This window comes from Nerophis lumbriciformis, linkage group LG38, assembly GCF_033978685.3.
Source record: "Nerophis lumbriciformis linkage group LG38, RoL_Nlum_v2.1, whole genome shotgun sequence".
NCBI classification, from domain to species: domain Eukaryota; kingdom Metazoa; phylum Chordata; class Actinopteri; order Syngnathiformes; family Syngnathidae; genus Nerophis; species Nerophis lumbriciformis.
The window spans coordinates 182,501-210,000 of NC_084585.2; the positions used below are offsets into that span (position 1 = coordinate 182,501).

Genomic DNA, 27,500 nt, shown 5'->3' on the forward strand with positions numbered 1-27,500 from the left:
ACTGTACAGAGAGTGCAGTGGCCATGTCTCTCCTCAATATTGAGTCCAAATTGAATTCTGTCTCTGTTTGATTCCTTGCCTTTTGTCTTGTTTAATAGATGTCCTCAGTGTTTGAACGTGACAGTCAACACTTTTTATTTCCTTCGGCGTTGATTTCAAGTTGTATTTTGCTACAATCTACCTTGGAACTCATTTTCTAGTTGACTTCTCACGTGTGACATTACACTTCTTTTAAAAGTGGTGAGGAAAACTTTCATTCGATATTGTGCGTCCACATGTGTTCCCTCAAAAAGATTTTACGTGAGAAGCTAGCGCCACAAACCAAACAACTAAAAGTGTTTTGCGCTGCGTGTGTCCTCATGTGCACTTTCATATTACCTTTATAGGAAAAGATTTTGCCACAAAACGAGCAAGGAAAAGGTTTCTCACCCGTGTGCGTCCGTAAGTGTGCATTCAAAGTGGCTCTCTGAGCGAACGAGTCGCCGCAAACTAAACACCTAAAAGGTTTTTCTCCAGTGTGCGTTCTCTTGTGTGTGTTCAAGGTGGACCTCTGCGCAAATTTACCGCCACAAATTGAGCACTCAAAAGGTTTTTCACCCGTGTGCGTTCTCATGTGTGATGCAATGGTTACCTTTCGCGTGAATTTCTTACCACAAACGGAACAACCGAAAGGTTTCTCACCTATGTGCACCTGCATGTGTTGAGTCAAATTTCTCCTGAGAGTAAATCTTTTAGCACAAACTGAGCAGACAAAGCATCTTTTACCTGTCTTCTTTTTAGAGCATTCAGAGTGTGTGTTGTCAGTTTGAGTCCTCATATCGCCTTCACAGTCTGTATTGCTGCTCAAAGGCTCTCGGATCTCATCCATGTCTTCATCCTCAGAACAGTAATGATCTGATAGTGGAGCAAAGAAGTTGTCTGCTCGTGATCCTCCGTCGGCTTCTGTTAGGTGTTGTGGTGAGCTGCTGCTCGAAAGCCGCCTCGCTTTGGTCTCTTCACTTGGACTGCGATGAAGTTGTGAGGACTCGGGTGCTTTGTCTTTATGGTCGTCATTATTCACAAAGGCACAGGTCAGTGGGAACTTGGTGAGGTCGGTTTCCTCCTGCTCTGGAAGATACTCTCCACCCTGAGTCATCCAGCATTCCTCCTCTTCCTCTTTAAGGTACCGGGGCTGTGGATCCTCCTGCTCCAAAGTAGATGTCCTCTTTTGCGACTGAGGGGGAAGTTTTTCATGACAACTCATCAGCTGTCGGACATCTGCAGGACATAAACACACTTTAGTTTAGGCGTGTGAAAATAAAATATATACCCTCAATTATAGCTATTTTTAAGTGGAGGCAAATGGAATACAGATTTTTTAATTTGAAGTATGTTGATTGACAATGTAGGCCTATTGAAAATATATTAACAATAATAATCACTGCTTTTAAAGAAACCACAAATACAAACTAATGAAGTGAAGTTAATTATATTTATATTGTGCTTTTTCTCTAGAGACGCAAAGCGCTTTACATAGTGAGACCTATTATCTACATATTTAAGCTACATTTAAACCTGTGTGGGTGGCACTGGGCACAAGGAGGGTTATGTGTTGTGCCCATAAACACAACAGCAGTGACTCGGATGGCAGAAGCTAGAATTCGAACATGCAACCTTCAAGTTGCTGGCACGGCTTCTCTACCAATTGAGCCACGCCGTCGTATACAGTATATATACAGTCAAGAAAATAAGTATTTGAACACCCTGCTATTTTGCAAGTTGTCCCACTTAGAAATCATGGAGGGGTCTGAAATGTTGATGGTAGGTGCATGTCCACTGTATGAGAGATAACCTAAAAAGAAAAATCCGGAAATCACAATCTATGATTTTTTAACAATTTATTTGTGTGATACAGCTGAAAATAAGTATTTGAACACCAACATTAATATTTGGTAGAGTAGCCTTTGTTTGCAATTACAGAGGTCAAACGTTTCCTGTAGTTCTTCACCAGGTTTGCACAGACTGCAGGAGGGATTTTGGCCCACTCCTCCACACAGATCTTCTCTAGATCAGTCAGGTTTCTGGGCTGTCGCTGAGTAACACAGACTTTCAGCTCCCTCCAAAGATTTTCAATTGGATTTAGGTCTGGAGACTGGCTAGGCCACTCCAGAACCTTGATATGGTTCTTACGAAGCCACTTCTTGGTTTTCCTGGCTGTGTGCTTTGGGTCATTGTCATGTTGGAAGATCCAGCCATGACTCATCTTCAATGATCTGACTGAGGGAAGGAGGTTTTTGGCCAAAATCTCACAATACATGGCTGCAGTCATCCTCTCCTCAATACAGTACAGTCGTCCTGTCCCATGAGCAGAAAAACACCCCCAAAGCATGATGCTACCACCCCCATGCTTCACAGTAGGTATGGTGTTCTTGGGATGCTACGCATCATTCTTCTTCCTCCAAACACGCATAGTGGAATTATGACCAAAAAGGTCAATTTTGGTCTCATCTGTCCACAAAACTTTCTCCCATGACTCCTCTGGATCATCCAAATGGTCATTGGCAAACTTAAGACGGGCCTTAACATGTGCTGGTTTAAGCAGGGGAACCTTCCGTGCCACGCATGATTTCAAAGCATGACGTCTTAGTGTATTACCAACAGTGACCATGGAAACCGTGGTCCCAGCTCTTTTCAGGTCATTGACCAAGTCCTGCCGTGTAGTCCTGGGCTGATTCCTCACCTTTCTTAGCATCATTGAGACCCCACGAGGTGATATCTTGCATGGGGCTCCACTCCCATTGAGATTGACCGTCATGTTTAGCTTCTTCCATTTTCTAATGATTGCTCCAACAGTGGACCTTTTTTCACCAAGCTGCTTGGCAATTTCTCCGTAGCCCTTTCCATCCTTGTGGAGTTGTACAATTTTGTCTCTGGTGTCTTTGGACAGCTCTTTGCTCTTAGCCATGCTGAATGTTTGGGTCTTACTGATTGTATGGGGTGGACAGGTGTCTTTATGCAGGTAACGACCTCACACAGGTGCATCTGATTCAGGATAATACAGTGGAGTGGAGGAGGACTTTTAAAGGCGGACTAACAGGTCTTTGAGGGTCAGAATTCTAGCTGTTGGACAGGTGTTCAAATACTTACTTTCAGCTGTATCACACGAATAAATTGTTAAAAAATCATAGATTGTGATTTCTGAATTTTTCTTTTTAGGTTATCTCTCATACAGTGGACATGCACCTACCGTGAAAATTTCAGACCCCCCCATGATTTTGAAGTGGGAGAACTTGCAAAATAGCAGGGTGTTCAAATACTTATTTTCTTGACTGTATATATATATATATATATATATATATATATATATATATATATCCATATATATATATACATATAAGAAATTCAAGTATTTCTTATATATATATGTATATATATATATATATATATATACATATATATATACCCCCCCAGAGGGCCTTTTGAATATCTCCCTAATTCAGACCTGCAACCTCATCTATCTCAGTATGTATCAGACCTTCAGACTAACGTCCTCTATCTCAGTATGTATCAGACCTGCAACTTCCTCTATCTCAGTATGTATCAGACCTTCAGACTAACGTCCTCTATCTCAGTTTGTGCAACACAGGAATCTATAAAGTCAACAATGTACGTTGGCCGCCATCTTGGATACTATTTTTTTGCCTTGAAACACATAATGTCGTCTTTGTATTAGCGACGTGACGTCTTTTCACAGCATGTAAACAAACCTTGTGACTGAGTCTGGCTAACAGCTTCCAGATGTTGTCGTTGTCGCTCCTTCTCTCTCGTTCGAGAAAGTTCCTCCTCGTACGACGCTATCGTTCGTTCAAACATGGCGAATATTTCATCGGCTGCCAGCATCAGCCGTTCTCGTATCAACTCTTTGTAAAATGACATTTTCTAGTCGTCTTTTCCTGCTTCAATTCAGTAAAAACACCACGCGCTTTTGTCCGCGCTTTTGTCCGGGCTTGCTAACTTCCGCTTTTTACGTCTTCTATTGAGATTTACGGCAGCGGTCGTACTGCTGCCATCTAGTGGCGGAGTTGTAGACTGCTTTCAACTGGAATAACAACAGGAATATAGAAACGTGTCACAGCACAAACATTTTCACGATCGTCACCTTGTGTGGTGTTCGGGTCTGTGGGACCCGTTTTCCTTTTTTATTAAAAGAAAAATTATACATCCATCCATCCATTTTCCTACCGCTTGTCCCTATCTCAGCTGCATTCGGGAAATTAATTAATTTTTCAAACTGAGACTCACTGACTTTGACTCATTTTCTGTGAAGAACATATATCAGAATACCAGTGAGGTGCGGTGAGGTTGATGGCTGGTGAGGCACTGACTTCATCACAGTCACATTTACAAACATATGAACCCTAAAGAGTATCTTATTCACCATTTGATTGGCAGCAGTTAACGGGTTATGTTTAAAAGCTCATACCAGCATTCTTCCCTGCTTGGCACTCAGCATCAAGGCTTGGAATTGGGGGTTAAATCACCAAAAATTATTCCGGGCGCAGCACTGTGCTGCCCACTGCTCCCCTCACCTCCCAGGGGGTGATCAAGGGGATGGGTCAAATGCAGAGGACACATTTCACCACACCTAGTGTGTGTGTGACAATCATTGCTACTTTAACTTAACTTTAACTTTACACATACAAACTGTAGCACACAAAAAATCACATTTAATAAAAAAAAACGTTATTATGGTCTTACCTTTACTTATAAATGAAGTCCATGCACCGCTCCTTCTGAACAAAAGCATCCATAACTTATGTTTATAGAAGTCTTCCTTATCTTTCTTCAGTTTTAAAAGTCTCTCCGTCTCGATGGAGATCTTCATTTACCTCCTGCTTTGATTGAAAGTCCAATTTAGAAAACTGTTTTATTTTAGATATGTAATCCTCCATGTTAAAAGTCCAGGCGAGAGGAAAAAATAAACGATCGCTAACTGTTGCTGCTTGTTGTCACTTCTTCTGCAGCCGAGTAGTCGCAGAAATGCTCCCTGAGATCACTAGCGCCCTCTACCACCAGGAGGCGGGATTACTGCGAGCCTCACACGGTGCGTCTTCGCAGCAGTTTTATGATTGCTCAGCACAAGAAATACGTTACACACATACAGTTGTTGACAAAATACACTGTACATTATATACCTCAGCTAACTAAACTATGGAAATGTATAATATAATTCATATAGCAATACAGTCTCACTGCACAGCAGGCCAGCAGTCATTGCGCAATCCATGGTGAGGCTCAGCACTGACTTGCCTCAACTGTCTCTTCTCAGTATTTGAACGGCAAATAAGAAAATTCAGCGATTTTGAATACAAAATAATCTAAAACTGGTGAAGTTAAATGGAAAATAACTTTATAGTATAATCACTGGATACATATAACAATTTAATTTTTTTTTTTTTCTTTTTAAATTTTTTTTCTTTCCATGATGGCACGCGAGGCCCCGCCTCACCTGCCTCCCCTGACTGCACGTCACTGGTGAGAGTCCAGTCCATAGTGGATCTAACATAATAGTGAGAGTCCAGTCCATAGTGGATCTAACATAATAGTGTGAGAGTCCAGTCCATAGTGGATCTAACATAATAGTGAGAGTGCAGTCCATAGTGGATCTAACATAATAGTGTGAGAGTCCAGTCCATAGTGGATCTAACATAATAGTGAGAGTCCAGTCCCTGAGCATTGAGTGGAGTCCATGTGAGCAACATCAGACGTGCACACTGTGGCTACACCAGCAGCACACCTGGCCCAAACCTCACTAAATAACAAGTTCAATCTCCATCCATCCATCCATTTTCTACCGCTTGTCCCTTTCGGGGTCGCTGGAGCCTATCTCAGCTGCATTCGGGCGGAAGGCAGGGTACACCCTGGACAAGTCCCCACCTCATCACAGGGCCAACACAGATAGACAGACAACATGCTCTTATTATTAGAATCAAATGACAGCAGTCATTTCCATTTCTAATAGAAGTGTTTAGGCCCACTTACAATGACAATAACAACAAATATTGTTTTTCATGAACTGTGTACTTGTATTGTTTGTCTGGGTGGAGGTCCTGCTTTGGAAATCATTTGTACCCCTTTCAGACATTGCATTTATTTCCCATTAAAACATTCACATGTTGCACAATGAGATGTAAGCAGGGGATCATGTGTACATTCCTGCAACTTCCTGTTTGTAAAAAATATATATTTTTATTAGTATTTATTTAATATACTAACAACATTTAATGATTAATATTGATAAATTAAGATTCCTAATAAATGACACTAGAATAAGCCCACATTTGATTGGTAAATCATAGTGTAACGACCTGGAATGACACTTTATGTGTGGTGTTGGAGTTGTCCGACTTTTTGTGTGGCTGTAAACGCATCACTGGCTAAGTGCCATATGTGCAAGTGTTGGCGCACGTGAGAGAGCGAGCGGCTGCTGTTGATATAACAAAGTTGCTTTTGGTCTGGTTTGTACTGCAGAAAATGACCAGTTTTGCTAGATATCATTTTTTTTACTAATGTTTTGGTGATGTGTTTATGGCCGACAATAAAGAGTTTTGCTCAGTAAAGTGATGGATGGAATTCATGTCCTCAAAGCGTCTCGACAGACGTATTATTATATTTGAACAATGATGACGAAAACGCTTTTCTCTGTCGTGTCGTGTCGAAAATTGTTATGCGCTTATTTTTTTATTTGATTTTGTGCATGGCATAGATTTGTCGTGCGCAGAGGACGCTTGAGCAGTGCGCAATTGCACAGGTGCGCTCCTTAGAGGGAACGTTGCTGTCAATTCTCTTATATACTCTTTCATTCTAGACTTCTAGAGTGTTTGATTATCACATCACTCTAAATGTATAGACTATAAAGTTGACAAACATAAAGAGGGATGCTAGTGGGCCAGGCCAATCTTTCCTTATCTCTAAACTAAAACTGGGGAAATGTGTAGAGTGTTCTGGGTTTCAGACATGATTTTGTATCAGAATTACTTGAGGAAGAAAATGCCTGGTTAGACTTTGTGTATGTAGTGTGTGCCTTTCTTGCTTTACATCTATGTTGTTATTATGCTGTTTGTTACTTATGTATGTTATGTTGCAGCTATTTAAAATAGTTTTGTCAATTTGTTCTGGCCAGAAACAAATTGGCCTTTGTAACATATCTTTGTCTTTGTGTGTTGTATGTAGACCACATGGCTTAGCAGAGTTGAGTGATGCAAATGCATGTCAAGTTGATCAACAGATTGTATTATTCTCCAGTGCAATAACAGTACTAAAATGAAGGCTAAAAGGGCATTAATGGGAGCTTTAAAAAAGAAAAAAAGAAGTAACTAAATAGTTACTTTTCACAGTAACGCATTATTTTTTGGTGTAAGTAACTGAGTTAGTAACTGAGTTACTTTTGAAATGAAGTAACTAGTAACTGTAACTAGTTACTGCTTTGCAGTAACTAACCCAACACTGTATGTATGTATTAGAGATGCGCGGTTTGCGGGCACAACCGCGGAGTCCGCGGATTATCCGCGGACTCCGCGGTTGAAATAAAAAAAAAATGAGATTTTAAATAGATTCAGGCGGGTGGCAGTTAAACCAATTGGTAAATATATATACATAGTTAAATGTTGTTACCCACATAGGAAAAACGAGCAGGCACCTGCAGCATATGCCACAACAGAAGAAGAAAAAGAAAAGAGATGGACACTTTTACGGAGCGGAGAAGGGACGCCTCGCCGGGGTCCGGGACCGAGGCCCCTTCCCCCGAGAGGGCCCCACCGGGAGCCGTAGCTGAGGCGATCCGCGAGAAGGGCCCGACACACGTCCAGGGTCACCACCGCGCCCACCGCACCGACACCCTGCCTTGTCCGCCTTCGCCGCGGCCGGCGTCACGCGCAGCAGGTAAGCAGCTTACCTGCCCGCCACCCCCGTGGCCGGGGGCTCGTGGCCGGGGGCTCGTAACAGGGGTCACTCCGCGCGCTCCGCCCGCGCAGCTTACCTGCCCGCCACCCCTGTTGCCGGGGGCGCGTAACAGGGGTCACTCCACGCGCAGTGCGCTCACGAAAGGGGTAGGGCTCACCCTGGTTGATATAGACAGCAGGACGGTGGCCATGGAAGTTGGAACCCGCTAAGGAGTGTGTAACAACCCACCTGCCGAATCAACTAGCCCTGAAAATGGATGGCGCTGGAGCGTCGGGCCCATATACCCGGCCGTCGCCGGCAGCGAGACGCGCTTGGAGGTGCGCTCAGCGCGGCTCCCATATGATTGCGCACTGGTGTGCGTCTGGGTCGTGACAGCGTGGCATGCGAATGTCTGTGCTGCATTGGATCAGTCTCCTTTCTTTAACAGGCAAAAGCTTTATAACCTCACTAATGCCTTGCATCGTCTATATTAGATATATAACAACGGGCGAGTGCGGTTCTGATCAAATGTTACATCGGGTGGATGGCGGATGGTTGACGACTTTCTGATGCGGTTGCGGATGAAATAATTGCCTATCCGCGCATCTCTAGTATGTATGTATATAAAGGTATATATAGTATAGGTAAATGTATATATGTATATAAAGGTATATACAGTATAGGTATAGATGTATATAAAGGTATTTACAGTATAGGTATATATGTAAATAAAGGTATATATGTATATAAATGTATATACAGTATAGGTGTGATATGATCAAACTTTCTTGTTCTTGTCAAAAGTCTTGCAGCAGTATGACACATAGAATGGATCTGCTATTCTCGTTTAAATAAAAACAATTCATTTCAGTAGGCCTTTAAAGGTAAACTGATTGGCACTGTTCTCAGTCTATACATTTCTACCGCTCGTCCCTTTCGGGGTATACAACCTTCAGTACTTTAATGGACGGGTGCAAGGTCAAATGCACAGCAGCGGTGCCTGTTTAGCAGGAAAAGCCCACAGAAAGCAGGAAAGAAAGAAACTGTACATCACGGAGCTGCAACTACACAACTGGGTGCCTCTTCCAGTCTCTCTGCTGCGGAAAAAAAGAAAGCTAAGAAAATACACAGACTCTTTTGTATTAGCAAATAATGCAATATTAGTCGCTGTTATTAGAAAACAGTCTGTGGTATACCCGGACAAGTGGATGAGAGAAGAAAACACAATGCTGCAAATGTGGACTCACAAAAAACTCTGCAATGGTATCCACCTCCAACTTTTTCATTAGGTATCTCAACAGTATTTCCAGGACTCGCAGTCAGCGTCCGCAGAGAGTCGGACCCGTTTGACTCTTAGCATCACATCGAGCAAAGTACTCCTTCCTGTTCCTGTCGGGCTGGACCGTGGTTCAAAGTCAATAAGGACCATATATCCATGCAGACTGGACACTGGCTGAGAGTTAGTGGGCGGCCGAGGGTGTAGTCGGCTCTCTTGCTTGCTTTGTTGGGTCTGCTCCTGTCTCTGGCCATGCTCCCCCCCACCCCAGCAGACGACGATGGCGTGGAACACCGCAGAGGCCACCACAGTGTATATGGGTGTTGAAATGATGTTTTTGTTTGGTTGCTTGTCTGTGCATGGTGCAATCGTGTGTGCGCAATATATATTATTGGTTAATTATTATCATTATTTTTTTGTTTTGCTTTTTTAGCTGTATGTAGAAATGGCACTGCTGGAGTGGCAGCTGCTTGCATCAGCTCTGCTCTTTTAAAGGGGAACATTATCACAATTTCAGAAGGGTTAAAACCATTAAAAATCAGTTCCCAGTGGCTTATTATATTTTTCGAAGTTTTTTTTCAAGATTTTACCCATCACGCAATATCCCTAAAAAAAGCTTCAAAGTGCCTGATTTTAACCACCCGTCCATTTTCCTGTGACGTCACATAGTGAAGCCAACACAAACAAACATGGCGGAAAGAACAGCAAGCTATAGCGACATTAGCTCGGATTCAGACTCGGATTTCAGCGGCTTAAGCGATTCAACAGATTACGAATGTATTGAAACGGATGGTTGTAGTGTGGAGGCAGGTAGCCAAAACCAAATTGAAGAAGAAACTGAAGCTATTGAGCCATATCGCTTTGAACCGTATGCAAGCGAAACCCACGAAAACGACACGACAGCCAGCGACACGGGAGAAAGCCAGGACGAATTCGGCGATCGCCTTCTAACCAACGATTGGTATGTGTTTGTTTGGCATTAAAGGAAACTAACAACTATGAACTAGGTTTACAGCATATGAAATACATTTGGCAACAACATGCACTTTGAGAGTGCAGACAGCCCAGTTTTCATCAATTAATATATTCTGTAGACATACCCTCATCCGTGCTCTTTTCCTGAAAGCTGATCTGTCCGGTTTTGGAGTTGATGTCAGCAGGCCAGGGAAGCTAGGGTCGATAGGGGGTTTAGCTCGCTCGTCTGCGGGAACAAACTGCCGCCATTGCTTGCCGTGCTACCGAGGTCCTTTGTCCCTGAATTGCTCACACACTCCGGCAGATTCAATGGGGGTCTGGCGGCAGATTTCTTTGACTTTATGGTTGTAAATGCATCTGCTTTGAGTGTCGCAGGATATCTACACATTCTTGCCATCTCTGTCGTAGCATAGCTTTCGTGGGTAAAGTGTGCGGAACAAACGTCCAATTTCTTGCCACTTTGGCATCTTTGGGCCACTGGTGCAACTTGAATCCGTCCCTGTTGGTGTTGTTACACCCTCCGACAACACACCGACGAGGCATGATGTCTCCAAGGTACGGAAAACGGTTGAAAAAACGGAAAATAACAGAGCTGATTTGACTCGGTGTTTGAGAAAATGGCGGATTGCTTCCCGATGTGACGCCACGTTGTGACGTCATCGCTCCGAGAGCGAATATTAGAAAGGCGTTTAATTCGCCAAAATTCACCCATTTAGAGTTCGGAAATCGGTTAAAAAAATATATGGTCTTTTTTCTGCAACATCAAGGTATATATTGTTCCCCTTTAATGTCTTTTGATGTTTCCCCTCTTTACACACATTTATGTGTGCTATGGCTATGAGGTTTTTTTCTCCTTGGCCTCAGTCTGGACCCCCTTTCCAGGGGCCCAGGCTTAGACTGAATATTTTTTTTCTTTTTACTTACATACCTTTTTTTTGTAAGGGGGCGCCGGAAGTTGGCAGAACCGTCAGCGATCCTGTTCTGTCTCCCTGTAATGTTTGTCTAATGTTGAATGGGATTGTGCTGAAAATCTTCATTTCCCCTTGGGGATTAATAAAATACTTCTGATTCTGATATACAGAGGTACGGACTCGAGTCACATGACTTGGACTCGAGTCAGACTCGAGTCATGAATTTGATGACTTTAGACTCGACTTGACAAAATGTAAAAAGACTTGCAACTCGACTTCGACTTTAGCATCAATGACTTGTGACTTCACTTGGACTTGAGCCTTTTGACTTGACATGACTTGACATGACTTGCTACTTTCCCCAAAACCCAAAGATGAAAAAGTTATTCGGGAGCGCTCTGTATTTTTCATTGTGTACTTGTCTATCAGCGTTGCGTGTGTCAGCTGGTGTGCTCTCAGTACAACAGCCAATCAAATTAGATCTATGTTGTTTTCATCACGCAGCATTCATCCAATCAAATTGCAGGACAACCAATGAACAAGAGTTGTCCAAGAACGTGCCAGTGAGAAACAATTATGTTAAAGTTGGTTTCGTTCGGGTATAAAAACTACGACTTGGGTCAACAAAAAACGAATTGCCGTATGCAAATCACGCAGTTCGAATATTACAGACGGAGACGCAACAACGTTCAACATTTGAAGTTGCACAAAGAAGGGTAAGTTTTGAATGTAAGATAACGTTTATTGGCTAAGTAACGTGACTTTTATTTGCTGTGTAGTTAAATCAGTGAGGCTGTAAACTCACTGCTAACGTTATAACCATAGACATCTTATAAGTAGACGCAGCATGAAGCGCTACTGCCTACTGGCGCAGACGAAACGCGTGGCCGCCATCTTGGAGTGGTGATCCGCTCCACTCAGTGCAATTCATTTGGCAGGAGCAATGAACATTTAATTCATCTTACCTCACTGAATACCACTGATTTGCACCCCCTTTTTGTCATACGTGTAGCTATGATAAAAGACACATGTTTTATTATTCATAGTTTGCTTAACAGTAATATAATATTCTTATACGCTATAAGTGACCAGACGTCCCAGATCATGGGAATATAATCCCAGAGAAGGGGGAAAAAACGGTAAGCTATTTTTAAGTTGAAGAAACAATATGATTAGTTTATATATATATGCGTATATCCCAGAGGTGGGACCAAGTCATTGTTTTGCAAGTCACAAGTAAGTCTCAAGTCTTTGCCCTCAAGTCCGAGTCAAGTCCCGAGTCAAGACAGGCAAGCCCCGAGTCAAGTCCAAAGTCAAGACTGGAAAGTCTCAAGTCAAGTCCTAAGTCCTGCATTTTGAGTTTCGAGTCCTTTCAAGTCCTTTTAACCACAGACTAATATATTAACACAGATTGTGTATGCTTTTCAAACGCTGTATTTATTTATTAAAACAAGTGCATTTGAAATTGCAGGAAAGAAAATTGTGCTGACATTGCACTTTATAATAGCACTATTAACCAGTCATTTTAAACATTAACTCATTCCTTTACAGAACAAACACATTGAAAAATAAAGTGCAAATGTACTTATTTGTACAAAAGTGTTAACATTGAAAAAACATGACATATACGTGAACATAACAAAAAAGTTGTACTTTTTATATGTCAGGGCCCTATGCTGCATTGCATTTGCAAAAGACCAAATCAGCCAAGAGTCTGTCAGTCATTTGTGCACGATGGGGGCGTAGTATGATGCCACCATGGCTGAAAACTCGCTCCACTGGAGCACTGGAGGCAGGCACTGCCAAGACTCTCATGGCCACTCGGAACAGTGAAGGAAGAGTCTTCATGTTCAATGCCCAGAACAAAAGGGGGGAGAGAGTTGTTTTGGGTTGGTGCACTACTTGTAAGTGTATCTTGTGTTTTTTATGTTGATTTAATTAAAAAAAGAAAAAATATATATATATATATATTTCTTGTGCGGCCCGATACCAATCGATCCACGGACCAGTACCGGGCCGCGGCCCGGTGGTTGGGGACCACTGAGGTAAACAACCAACAGTATGTCAGAAAGCTAGCTAAAACGGTACACATATCCATAATATAGTATACATTTTAACTGACCTTTATTTGACTATTTTTGTCTTTTTTTAGGTGGCTAAAATACGCGGTGCTGCTGACCGCCGTCTAACGTTACGTGTGATATATTGACTAACGTAACCCTGCTTAAAAAAAATCACTGAACAAAAAGTATGAATAAGGTAGTGAACTGCAACAGATTCCCGTGTTTGCAATAACGTTATAACGTTAGCAGTGAGTTTACAGCCTCACTGATTTAACTACACAGCAAATAAAAGTCACGTTACTTAGCCAATAAACGTTATCTTTCATTCAAAACTTACCGTTCTTTGTGCAACTTCAAATGCCGGACGAAGTTGGAAGTTGTTTCCTCTCCATCAGTCATTTTGGAACCGCATGTGTTGCATACTGCAAACAGTTTTGTGTTGACCACCTCGTAATTTTTATACCCAAACAAAATTATTTTAGGTATCATTTTTTGTTCACTGGCGTGTGGTTTGGACATGTCTTCTTCGTTGGTTGTCCTGCAATTTGATTGGATGAATGCTGTGTGATGAAAACAAAGTAGATGTAATTTGATTGGCTGTTGTACTGAGAGCACACCAGCTGACACACGCAACGCTGATAGACAAGTACACAATGAAAAATACGGAGCGCTCCCGAATAACTTTTTCATCTTTGGGTTTTGGGGAAAGTAGCAAGTCATGTCAAGTCATGTCAAGTCAAAAGGCTCAAGTCCAAGTGAAGTCACAAGTCATTGATGTTAAAGTCTAAGTCGAGTTGCAAGTCTTTTTACATTTTGTCAAGTCCAGTCTAAAGTCATCAAATTCATGACTCGAGTCTGACTCGAGTCCAAGTCATGTGACTCGAGTCCACACCTCTGGTATATCCTACATAAACAATGTATGAATACATTAGATATCTATAGACTGTATCTCTGTTGCTTCAGCAGCAGAGTTTATTCTGTCTTGACACTTTGTATTGATATTTTCTATTACATTCTTCCTTTAAATGATAATGTTTGCAGTGATTGTTTTATATGTATTTTTTTATGTAAGTCGCTTTGGATAAAAGCGTCTGCGAAATGCTTAAACATATATAAACACCTGGAAGTCTTTATATCAGCTAAAACCACCAATCTGTTTCACTGGATTCAGAATAAAAGCAAATTCTGTTTTACCCAACAATGTTAGTATTTGAATATTGTTACTTGAAGACTTATTCCTGGTTACAATTATACTGTTAAGAAAGTATTGTCTTATACTTTGCCTAAAATGAGAATGCATCATAATCAGTGGCGGCTGGTGAATTTAGTTTTAGGTGGGGCTGAAAGTTTGTAAAGCAAACCCCTGTAGGGGCGTCATCCTCCCCCAGAAGATTTCTTTGTGATTTTCACATACAAATATTGAAGATCTTTGCTCCTTCTCAACTCTGTGGTAATATTATTTTCATAAAATACAACCAATAGTACGTTAATGTTAAATATTACTTGTGAAAAGTAATCCCCCGATTCCTATTTTCAACAGTCCGCTCATTTGAGCAGTTAAACGCTGAACACCACCATCTTTGTTTTCTACCTGTCAACTGTCAGTTTAGGCTGCTCGCCGGCTCCTCATCACCACTTCAAGATGGCGGCCAAATTGCTCACGTCACAGCAACCAATGCTGCGTCTACTTATAAGATGTCTATGGTTATAACGTCATTGCAAACACGGCAATCTGTTGCGTCCACTGCAGTTCGCTACCTTATTCATACTTTTTGTCAAGTGATTTTTTTTAAGCAGGGTTTCATGAGGTACCTACACATAATGTTACGTTAGTCAATGTATCACACAGTAACGTAACGTTAGTCAATGTATCACACACAGTAACGTTACGTTAGTCAATGTATCACACACAGTAACATTACGTTAGTCCATGTATCACACACAGTAACGTAACGTTAGACGGAGGTCAGCAGCACCGCGTATTTTAGCCACCTACAAAAAGACAAACATAGTCAAATAAAGGTCAGTTAAAATGTATACTATATTAAGAATATGTGTACATATTGCATAGAGCCCTGACATCTAAAAAGTACAACTCTGTTCATTGTTATGTTCATATATTTGTTATGTTTTTCATGTGTACGCACACATAAACACACATACAGTATGAGATGAGATCAATGAGATAAGGTAAGAACAGGATAGAAACGGCTGTGGAACTAGTTACAATGCAATATGCCATGGAAATACAATGTTAACACTTTTGTGCAAATAAGTACAGTTGCACTTGTTTTTTTTTCAAATGTGTTTATTCTGTAAAGGAATGAGTTACATGTTTAAAATGACTGGTTAATAGTGCTATTTTGAAGTGCAATGTCAGCACTATCTTTTTCCCTGCAATTTCAAATGCACTTGTTTTAATAAATAAATACAGCGTTTTAAAAGTATACACAATCTGTGTAAATATATTAGTCTGTGGTTAAAATGACTTGAAAGGACTCGAAACACAAAATGCAGGACTTGGGACTTGACTTGAGACTTTCCAGTCTTGACTTTGGACTTGACTCGGACTTGCCTGTCTTGACTTGGGACTTGACTCGAGACTTGAGGGCAAAGACTTGAGACTTACTTGTGACTTGCAAAGCAATGACTTGGAGTATAAGAAGTATATACGTGTATCTTCTGTCCCCTATTCACACAAATACAACATAACTACACTGCAAAATATGAAATCTAAGTAGGATGAAATATCTCAAATAAGGGTGATATTTGCTTATTTTCCGTCTGATAAAATAATTATTCTCCCTAAGCAGATTTTATGTTAGAGTGTTTTACTTGTTTTAAGTGTCCTAAATGATCTCAGTAAGATATTACAGCTTGTTGCTGAGATGTGATGACCTATATTGAGTAAAACATGCTTGAAACTAGAATATCAAGTGTTGCAAAGCTGTGTCATCAACACTCACAAGTATAAAACTACTTTTTTAAAGTCATCATTTCTTATTTCAAGCATGGAAAAAAAATCATGATGTATGTATATCATTATGCCAAGATAATGGAACTAGCATTTAGAATATTTTTCAACATATTGAGCAAAAAGGTCTCTTTTTTTTTCCTACCAAGAAAAGTGCACTTGTTATTAGTGAGAATATACTTATTTTAAGGTATTTTTGGGTTCATTGAGGTTAGCTAATTTTACTCGTTTTGGAAAGTCTTGACAAGCCGAATTTTCTTGTTCTATTGGCAGATAATTTTGCTTAGTTCAAATAAAATACCCCTCATTTTTGTGTTTTTTTTTCTTGTTTTTGAACACTGACTTTTTGCAGTGTACTGGTATTTATTTACTACCTACAAGAAAAGTGCACTTGTTATTAGTGAGAATATACTTATTTTAAGATATTTTTCAGGTTAATTGAGGTTAGCTAATTTTACTTGTTTTGGAAAGTCTTGACAAGCCGAATTTTTTGGTATCAGACCAATCGTTTTGTAGAGGACATCTTAAAGTTGATTTTTAAATCCTGGATGTATATCACTGACCGATTGGTACCGGGCCGCACAAGAAATTAAAAAAAAATTAAAAACCTTTTCTTTTTTAAATTAAATCAACATAAAAAACACAAAACTAGTGCACCAACCCAAAAAACTCCCTGCCCCATTTACACTCATTGACACAAAAGGGTTGTTTCTTTCTGTTATTAATATTGTGGTTCCTACATTACATATCAATATATATCAATACAGTCTGTAAGCACACATGATTGTATTTTTTTCTGACACAACCCCCCCCCCCCCCCCTACACACACACACACCGGTCCGCGGGACAAATTTTCAAGCGTTGACCGGTCCGCAGTTACAAAAAGGTTGGGGACCACTGCTCCACAGGGCACCCATTACGGATCTACCGGTAAATCTCTTTGTGAAGGACGATTTGATTCGCATCGCAATACATGGGATTCAAAAACGATGAATTGATAAAACAGACTGATTTGATGCAATTCGATATTGTGTATAAATGATTCAATTACGATTAAATTTAGTGTATGAACAATGAATTAAGATTCGATACCGTGTATGAATGATTCAATTCTATTGTTAACATTTGCTGATGGGACACATTCTTTATTACACCACAAAAGCACGACTTCATGTGCACAGGCTCCTCCTCATGTTAGAGAATACACAGCAGATCATCGCTTGCACTTTTAGCCAAACAGGACAGTAAAATATTTACTCGCTGTTGTGTGTCCGCATGTGCGCTGTCAGTGTTTTCTTATACGAATAGATTTTGCCACAAACTGAACAATCGAATACTTTTTCTCCTGTGTGCCCCGTCTCGTGCGCAATCAAAGTTACCTCTCTCACAAAACTTTTACCACATATTGAGCAACTGAAGCATTTTTCCCTCGTGTGCGTTCTCATGTGCGATAGCATGTTGGTCTTTTGAGAGAATCTTTTATCGCAAATGGAACAACTAAAAGGCTTTTCTCCCGTGTGTGTTCTAATGTGCGAGTTCAAAGTGGACCTCTGTGCAAATGTGTGCCTGCAAACCGAGCAGCTGAAAGGTTTTTCCCCCGTGTGCGTTCTCATGTGCGATATCAACGATTCGTTTCGAGTGAATTTTTCACAGCAAACCAAGCAACTGAAAGGTTTTTCTCCAACGTGTGCTCTCATGTGTGACATCAACGATACCTTTCGCGGGAATTTTTCACCGCAAAGCGAACAACTAAAAGGTTTTTCTCCAGTGTGTAACCTCATGTGTGTATTCAACGATACCTTCCGAGTGAAACTTTCGCCACAAACTGAGCAACTAAAAGGCTTTTCTCCTGTGTGTGTTCTCATGTGTGAAACCATATGGGACTTTCGAAAGAACCCTAAACCACAATCGGAACAACGGAAGCGTTTTTCTCTGTGTGTTCTCGTGTGTTTGGTGAACTTGTCCTCATGGGAAAAGCTTTCGCCACAAACTGAACAGAGCAAACATTCTTTACCTGTTTTCTTTTCAGAACATTCAGAGTGCTTGTTGTCCGTTTGAGTCCTAAGATCACCTTCACAGTCTGTATAGTTGCTCAAATGTTCTTGGGGATGGTCCCAGTCTTCCTCCTCAGCAGAATGTGACGACACGTCATCACTACATGACAGTGGAGCTGAGAGGTTGTCGGCTTGTGGTTCGCCCTCGTCGTCTTCCGTCTTCACAGAGACAACAGTCAGAACAGTTTCTTCCAGTCCTGGAAGAGGCTCTCTCCCCTGAGTGACCACAAGTTCCTCCTCTTCCTTCTTAAGCTGAGGGGGCTGTGGATCCTCCTGCCCCAAAGTGGAGCTCTCCCCATGCGACTGAGAAAGATGTTCTTCTTGATGACCAACCATTGCCTGCTAGAGGTCTGCAGGACACAAACAACCTGTATTCAACAGTCTAACAAATGTCATTATATTGAAGGTAAAATATTATTCATTACTATTCCAGTTATTTCCATTACTTTTTTTGTTGTTGCTCCCAGTGTCTGAAACATCCTGGGCGAAACGTTGGTATATTCACATACCTGCCAACTTTTGAAATCAGAAAAACCTAGTAGCCAGGGTCCAGGGGCCGCAGGCCCCGGTAGGTCCAGGACAAAGTCCTGGTGGGGGGTTCAGGGCTTCGCTCCCCGACGCAAAATGATTATTAGCATTCAGACAGGTTAAAATGTTGCTAAAACCATCACTTTTCTATCAGTCACAGTGACTTTTCAAAACAAAAATATTACAGCAAAAATCATATGGGTTGATTGACATGTTTATTCTGTAAGCTAACTTCAATAGTTTGAAATTATTTTGACAGTTAATGCCAGTTATCCTGTCAACCTTTCACAAGACTTCAATTTGTTCATTGAAAGTATAAACACTTTTTACAGTAAACAAATGGTAAAACAGTACTAAACAATTCCATTAAAAAAAAATTGGTGTCATTATTAACTTTCTGTCCAAGCTTGTATAATCTACTGCCTTGTTCAATTGTAAAAAATATTCTGTGCCTAAAATTCACATTTCTATCACAATTATCATACTGTAAACATGGTAAGCTAACTTCATTAAAATTAATAGTCCTGTCAATAGCATGGAATTACAATTCAAATGTAGTTTTTTTGTAAGCCTTTCAAAAGAATTCAAAATATGAAAAATGAATCAAAATGAATTGAAGCCATCAGACACTTGAAAAGTGGCACATCACATCTCTAATGTAATCATTTGAACTTTTCAACAGAAATAGCACTGCAAAAATATTAAGGACATACTTCTGTATTTTGGTAGTTATGCTGTCAACATTTAACAAGATTTCTTCAACTTGGACTTGAAAGCATAAATAGTATAAACACTTTTAACAGTATGTCGTGCTGTGAAATACAGCCGACAGGATTGCGCCCCAAACACGAAGCAAGGCCAAAGTGCATGCATGGTGCAGGAGAACAAAGGACTTCTTTCATTTAAGGTTTGTGATAAACCATCAAACTCATTCGTTAAAAGGACTCTATAGTAATATAAAGCGAATTTTTCTGGACATTATCATGCAAGAAAAGTTTATTTTTGGGACCGCGATCACCGCGTAATGATTTTTAAAGGTTGCATTACAAACATTTAACTGTCCCATGTGATCAGCCAGTGCGATTGGAAGTCCATGCTCAATTATTGCCTCCGTAAATAAAACTTCGGCATTTATCACATCCAAAGAATCTGTTTGGGCGACGAAAAACGTTGAAAGTTTTCCACTTGTATCGCTAGCAACGGCATTAGACTTGTGTTTTTTTGTCCCAACGTGGTCTTTTACATGGCTAATTCCTCCGTGTCCGATCGAAAAATCTTGTCTGCACAAGGTGCAATTCGCGTAGTTTTCACCCTTTTTTTTTTTAATTAATGAAAAACCGTATTTTTTATCACTGCAACCGTAACCCGGAATAGGTTGATGAAAACCGTACGAATTACGGGAAAACCGGAGTAGTTGGCAGGTATGTATTCATTATTCCTACATTGTTGATTCAAATGATTGTTTCAGTATAATACTTATTGTTACCTGTGGTAATGCCACTATGATACAACATCTGTATTATAATCCTTCAAATCAAATCAAATCAACTTTATTTATAGAGCACATTTAAAATTTACCACAGGGGTAGCCAAAGTGCTGTACAATGAGCAGGTTAAAAGATAAAATGAGTACCGAGCAAACACAACACAACACAAACAGAACACGATAAAAAATAAATAATTAAAATAGAATTAATAAAAACATAAAAACAGGATCACAGCAGGTGTATTAAGGGGCGCCATTGCAGGATGGATATCACTCAGTGTTAAAAGCCATGGAATAAAAGTATGTTTTTAACTTGAACAAATTAAGAGTGAAACTCATGTGAATAATCACTGAATGGAGAACTGGGGGTGGGATTAAATAAATTATCTTCTTCCTACTCCCTTTCAGGTAAAACTGGACAATCATGCATTACGTACTATACATGACCTTTTGCTAGGGATGTCCCGATCCAGGTTTTTGCACTTCCGATCCGATACCGATATTGTTTTTGCATTTCCGATCTGATACCGATACTGACCGATACTGGCCTATCCGAGCATGTATTAAAGTTTAAAGTTATTCAGCCTACTTAGTTGTCAGAATCATGTTGAAAAGGGTTTTAGTACTCTTGATAACAACTAGCCAGCTGAATTAGGGGAGTTTGAATAATACACAATGGTTGGTAACAAGAAACTGACCTGTTTATTCAAGGATAAACACAAAATAGACAAAATGATACATGACAAACAGAAATGGCATCATTGAACTAGGGCTGGGCGATATGGCCTTTTTTTAATATTGCCATATTTTAAGGCCATATTGCGATACACGATATATATCTCCATATTTTGCCTTAGCCTTGAATGAACACTTGATGCATATAATCACAGCAGTATGATGATTCTATGTGTTTTGATTGATTGATTGAGACTTTTATTAGTAGGTTGCACAGTGAAGTACATATTCCGTACAATTGACCACTAAATGGTAACACCCCAATAAGTTTTTACACTTGTTTAAGTCGGGGTCCACTTAAATTGATTCATGATACAGATATATACTATCAGATATATACTATCATCATAATACAGTCATCACACAAGATATTCACATTGAATTATTTACATTATTTATAATCCAGGGTGTGGAGGGTAAGTGTCAAAAAGACAGCCAAAAGAGTTTGATATGAGAATAAATCTAAAGTTAAAATATAGGGTAGAAATGCACCCATTTGCAGGAAATGTAGTCTTGATTTTCAACATTTTCTTTTAAGGCTTGCATGTCTACATTAAAACATTCTTCTTCATACTGCATTAATATATGCTACTTTTAAACTTTCATGCAGAGAAGGAAATCACAACTAAAAAAATCACTAATTTTTTCATACGGTGTTGATCTGGACATTTTTGCCTCAGCATTTTGATGGTGTGGACGTGTGGCACCGAATGGAGATAAGCGTCTCGACAGACGTTACAATATTTGAACAATGATGACGAAAACTGTTTTCTCTGTCGTGTCCGTGTGTCGAAAATTGTTATGCGCTTATTTTTTTATTTGATTTTGTGCGTGGCATAGATTTGCTATGTGCAGAGGACGCTTAAACAGTGCGCAATTGCACAGGCGAGCACCTTAGAGGGAGCGTTGCTCGCACGGCTGCGCTAGCATCACAGCTAACGTTAGCCATGCTGCTACCTCTCTGCTCGGGGAGGACGTATACGTATGTGACGTATGACGTGACAGTATGTGACGTATGACGTGACAGTATGTGACGTATGACGTGACAGTATGTGACGTATGACGTGACAGTATGTGACGTATGACGTGACAGTATGTGACGTATGACGTGACAGTATGTGACGTGTGACGTGACAGTATGTGACGTGTGTAAGAAGGTGCACTTGCTGTCTGTGAGAGGGAGACACAGGAAAGAGTGAGAAGAGCCTGTCGTGTAATGCCAGCAGCTAAAAGCAACTGCGTGAGAATTGTGGATGTGTTGAAGGTGTGCTGGAAAATGCGGAACGGAAATTACGGAGCAGCAGAAAAGTGGAATGTATTATTTAAATCGGTACATTGGAAAACACGTAAACTGGATCTGGATCGGCATTTTCCCATGCCTTGCCGATACGCAATTTTTGGCAAATATCGGCAGCCGATCCAATCCAAATATCGGATCGGGACATCCCTACCTTTTGCACTATATTAATTGATATTATTATGTGCTGTCAACTTTGTACTTTTTTATGTCATTGCCTGAAATAAATAAATAAATGAAAAAAAATGAATGAATGAAAGCTTCAGAATTAAAGCACATTCACAACTTGAATTGCCAACTTTTAGTTTTGTCATTATGTGCTGTCAAATGTTTAATATATGACTATTGATATCGACAATTAGATTTGTTTCTGTTCATCGGTTTCCCACTTTTTTCTGCAAGGGGCGCCAGAAGTTGGCAGACCTGTCAGTGATCCTGTTCTGTCTCCTTGTAATGTTTGTCTGAAAATCTCAAATTCCCCTTCGGGCATTAATAAAGTATTTCTGATTCCGAAACGTTTCAGATTGGCCATAAAAATGCCCCCACATTAAAGAGCGTTTATAAAACACCATTAATATTCACCACAGGTTTTTTTTAAAGAACACATATTTTCTATTGTTCTAATAGTGTTAAAACTAAAAGGCTACGGAACATATAAAGGTACATTAAAGACTTTGGATAGTACCGAGCACTTTTAATCTATGAAAAAGTGTTACGTAGGGGACTGACAAACACGCTGTTCACGTTTTTTGCCATTTCCATATGAATTTTTATTTCATTCACTCTAAATGAAATAAAATAAATAATAAAACATTAAAATAAATAAGGAATGAAAAGGAGCAGAAAGAAGTATAAACGTGTATCTTCTGTCCCCTATTCACACAAATACAACATAACTACACTGCAAAATATGAAATCTAAGTAGGATGAAATATGTCAAATAAGGGTGATATTTGCTTATTTTCTGTCTGATAAAATAATTGTTCTCCCTAAGCAGATTTTATGTTAGAGTGTTTTACTTGTTTTAAGTGTCCTAAATGATCTCAGTAAGATATTACAGCTTGTTGCTGAGATTTGATGACCTATATTGAGTAAAACATGCTTGAAACTAGAATATCAACTATTGTGTCATCAACACTCACAAGTATAAAACTACTTTATTAAAGTAATAATGTCTTACTTCAAGCATGGAAAAAAAAAAATCATGATGTATGCATATCATTATGCCAAGATAATGGCACTAGCATTTAGAATATTTTTCAACATATTGAGCAAAAAGGTCTCTTTTTTTTCCTACCAAGAAAAGTGCACTTGTTATTAGTGAGAATATACTTATTTTAAGATATTTTTTGGGTTCATTGAGGTTAGCTAATTTTACTCGTTTTGGAAAGTCTTGACAAGCCGAATTTTCTTGTTCTATTGGCAGATCATTTTGCTTAGTTCAAATAAAATACCCCTCATTTTTGTATTTTTTTTCTTGTTTTTGAACACTGACTTTTTGCAGTGTATTTATTTACAATTGTCGGAGGCAGATATTTACATATATCCGTATTTAAGTGTTACTTCTTTAATTTCATAATCATATTACAAAACAGCTAGTGTTTTTCTTCCAATTGTGGTCTTTTGGTTGTCTGCAAATACTGTGTGCTAACCTCGAGTGTGGAATGTAAGAAAGAGAGATACTCCTTCTTCTTATCTATTCTTATGTCCAGGTGCGGAGGACAATGGGATGTGTTTTGGGCTGAAAAGACAAGACAGCGAGGGAGGGAGGGAGAGAGACTTTATAGGATAGCGGGTTTTCCATTTCGGGGGGGAGACCATCTTAGCTGTGCGATTGAATGTTCTATGCTGGACAGGTCTCAGTATATTTACAAAGCTTTGCAAACATATTACAAAATACCTATTCTGTCTCTGGTGGTTCTTCTACTCAGCTTTAAGTGTCGTAAAGAGCTTGGGAGCGACCAAGGGAGGAATAATTGGTCCAAACGCAACACTACCTACAAGAAAAGTGCACTTGTTATTAGTGAGAATATACTTATTTTAAGATATTTTTTGGATTCATTTAGGTTAGCTAATTTTACTCATTTTGGAAAGTCTTGACAAGCCGAATTTTCTTGTTCTATTGGCAGATAATTTTGCTTAGTTCAAATAAAATACCCCTCATTTTTGTATTTTTTTTCTCTTGTTTTTGAACACTGACTTTTTGCAGTGTATGTATTTACTACCTACAAGAAAAGTGCACTTGTTATTAGTGAGAATATACTTATTTTAAGATATTTTTCAGGTTAATTGAGGTTAGCTAATTTTACTTGTTTTGGAAAGTCTTGACAAGCCGAATTTTCTTGTTCTATTGGCAGATCATTTTGCTTAGTTCAAATAAAATACCCCTCATTTTTGTATTTTTTTTCTTGTTTTTGAACACTGACTTTTTGCAGTGTATTTATTTACTACCTACAAAAAAACTCACATTTTAAAATTTACCGTGAAGGGCTGACAACAAATAAAAAGATATTCCTGAAGTTGAAATAGTTTAACGGAGCGTTTAATATATAATAATACAATATATGACAGAAGTGCATTCATTCATTCAGCAGCAGCAGCAGGTTACGTTATATAAAAAAGGAAAGGGAATCTCCGTTAATGACGAATATTTTCCCGGCTTAAATGACTAAAAAATAGTGATGGGTCCGGCAACACCGATGCATCGGCGCATGCGTGGAGCTCATAGAGCAAAACCCTGTGTCGGTGCACGTACCGCTTTTAGAAAGTCACGTGACCGATCATGAGCTGTTTTGGTCACGTGACCGATACGCCAACTGTGTCGCCTCCTCTGTGCCCTGTGAGCGGCTCTTTTCTACAGCCCGAGAAATAATAACTGAGAAGAGAAATCGTCTAAAATGTAATACGTCGGAAAAACTTTTTTTTTTTTTTTTTTAATAAAAATGTGTAAAAAAATTAAATTAAAACAATTCCCAGTCCACAATCATCCACAACACGTTCTCTTAGATTTCCATGTTATGATACATGTTCACATTATTTATTGACTATCTAAAAAAGATACAAATATATTTTTATTTAAATGAAGATATGAAATAATCCTAAATGAAATACAATGACTTGGTTTATATTATTGTATATACTAGGGCAGGGGTCACCAACACGGTGCCCGCGGTCACCAGGTAGCCCGTAAGGACCAGATCAGTCGCCCGCTGGCCTGTTCTAAAAATAGCTCAAAGAGCAGCACTTACCAGTGAGCTGCCTCTATTTTTTAAATTTGATTTATTTACTAGCAAGCTGGTCTCGCTTTGCTCCACATTTTTAATTCTAAAAGAGACAAAACTCAAATAGAATTTGAAAATCCAAGAAAATATTTTAAAGACTTGGTCTTCACTTGGAATAAGCGGTAGAAATGGATGGATGGATGGGTCTTCACTTGTTTAAATAAATGCATTTATTTTCTACTTTGCTTCTTATTACTTTTAGAAATACAATTTTAGAGAAAAAATACAACCTTAAAAATGATTTTAGGATTTTTAAACAAATATACCTTTTAAATTTCTTCCTCTTCTTTCCTGACAATTTAAATCAATGTTCAAGTACATTTTTTTTTTTTTATTGTAAAGAATAATAAATATTTTAGCTTCTGTTTTTTCGACGAAGAATATTTGTGAAATATTTCTTCAAACTTACTATGATTAAAATTCAAAAAAAATATTCTGGCAAATCTAGAAAATCTGTAGAATCAAATGTAAATCTTATTTCAAAGTATTTTGAATTTCTTTTAAAAATGTTGTTCTGGAAAATCTAGAAGAAATACTGATTTGTCTTTGTTAGAAATATAGCTTGGTCCAATTTGTTAAATATTCTAACAAAGTGCAGATTGGATTTTAACCAATTTAAAACATGTCATCAAAATTCTAAAATGTATCTTAATCAGGAAAAATGACTAATGATGTTCCATAAATTCTTTTTTACATTTTTTCAAAAAGATTCAAATTAGCTAGTTTTTCTCTTCTTTTTGTCGGTTGAATTTTGAATTTTAAAGAGTCGAAATTGAAGATAAACTATGTTTCAAAATGTTATTTGAATTTTTTTCGTGTTTTCTCCTCTTTTAAACCGTTCAATTAAGTGTTTTTTTCATCATTTATTCTCTACAAAAAACCTTCCGTAAAAGGAAAAAAAAAAGTACGACGGAATGACAGACAAATACCCATTTTTTTATATATATATATATATATATAAATGTATTTATTTAGCTATTCTTGTTTAAATCACACTTACGTGTAACTTACAAATGACAATATATTGATTTATTTAAGTGTGTATCAAACTGGTAGCCCTTGGCATTAATCAGTACCCAAGAAGTAGTTTTTGGTTTCAAAAAGGTTGGTGACCCCTGTACTAGGGCATCAAATCAGTGTCAGTTGAGTCGGTCCATAGGTTGCCTGTAGGGATTTTTAATGTCCAGCAGATGTCAGTATTTAGTGACACAGTATCGACACAGTATCAATACAGTTTTGCAATGTGTCCAAACGCTTCATGACGCCTCATCAACCCATCACTACTAAAAAATCTCATTAATAATCAATCAAATGTTAATAGAAGCCTAAAAAAAATCAAAACTGACCTAAATGAGAGAAAATAGGCGTAAAAGAGATGGTGTTTTAACTGTGTGCGTAGCTTTTACATGCCCCCCTCGCAACAACATGGCCGGAAACATGAATTATATTCGTTAACGATATTATTAGGCAGGTTTTGAGAACATAAAAACACAAAATACCCTACAAATGAATATTGACCGAAATCACGGACTTAAAAGAGTAGAAAGCTTAACAAAACGTCTCACCAGCTTCACAAGCCAACCGTTTTCTCCACGTTTTGTTTCCGGTGTGCATCGCTATAAAGTCCTCCTTGCAACAAACACTGAAATGAAAGACATCGAGACACAATGTAAAAAAAACAACAACTAAATAATATTTACAGTTTACACATCTATTACTCACAAATTTCGCCCCAAAGATGAACAAAACAGATCTAGACGTATAATTAGTTGTCACTTAGAACTGGGTTACATATCTTCGCCGGATATTTTCTTCATCTCCGTTCTTCATCAAATGCGCCTTTTCCGGTATACTTTCAAAATACACGTCTGCCTTCTACAGGAAGTGCAAAAATATTTAATATTTAAATATTAATGTAAAAATAATATTTACAGTTTACACATCTATTACTCACAAATTTCGCCCCAAAGATGAACAAAACAGATCTAGATGTATAATT

At 39.0% G+C, this 27,500-nt stretch overlaps 1 protein-coding gene across 4 annotated transcripts in view; it reads right to left on the reverse strand.

The window, feature by feature from the left end:
- The window catches only part of LOC133577374 (uncharacterized), a 33,933-nt gene that overhangs the window by 6,394 nt on the left and 39 nt on the right, over positions 1-27,500 (reverse strand). The window contains exons 1-5 of one of the 4 annotated variants that reach the window (XM_061931160.2): positions 27,456-27,500; positions 27,224-27,376; positions 27,067-27,143; positions 18,135-18,524; positions 1-1,257 (exon numbers count right to left, since the gene is read on the reverse strand). The exon at positions 1-1,257 is cut by the window's left edge and continues 650 nt beyond it; the exon at positions 27,456-27,500 is cut by the window's right edge and continues 39 nt beyond it. In XM_061931160.2, the coding sequence (XP_061787144.1) occupies positions 254-1,257; positions 18,135-18,510 (1,380 nt within the window). In that variant the 5' untranslated portion in view covers positions 18,511-18,524; positions 27,067-27,143; positions 27,224-27,376; positions 27,456-27,500 and the 3' untranslated portion in view covers positions 1-253. Of the gene's footprint in view, positions 1,258-3,746; positions 4,028-18,134; positions 18,543-27,066; positions 27,144-27,223; positions 27,377-27,455 lie in introns of those variants that run through there. The other 3 variants (XM_061931149.2, XM_061931132.1, XM_061931173.2) reach the window with 3 other exon arrangements.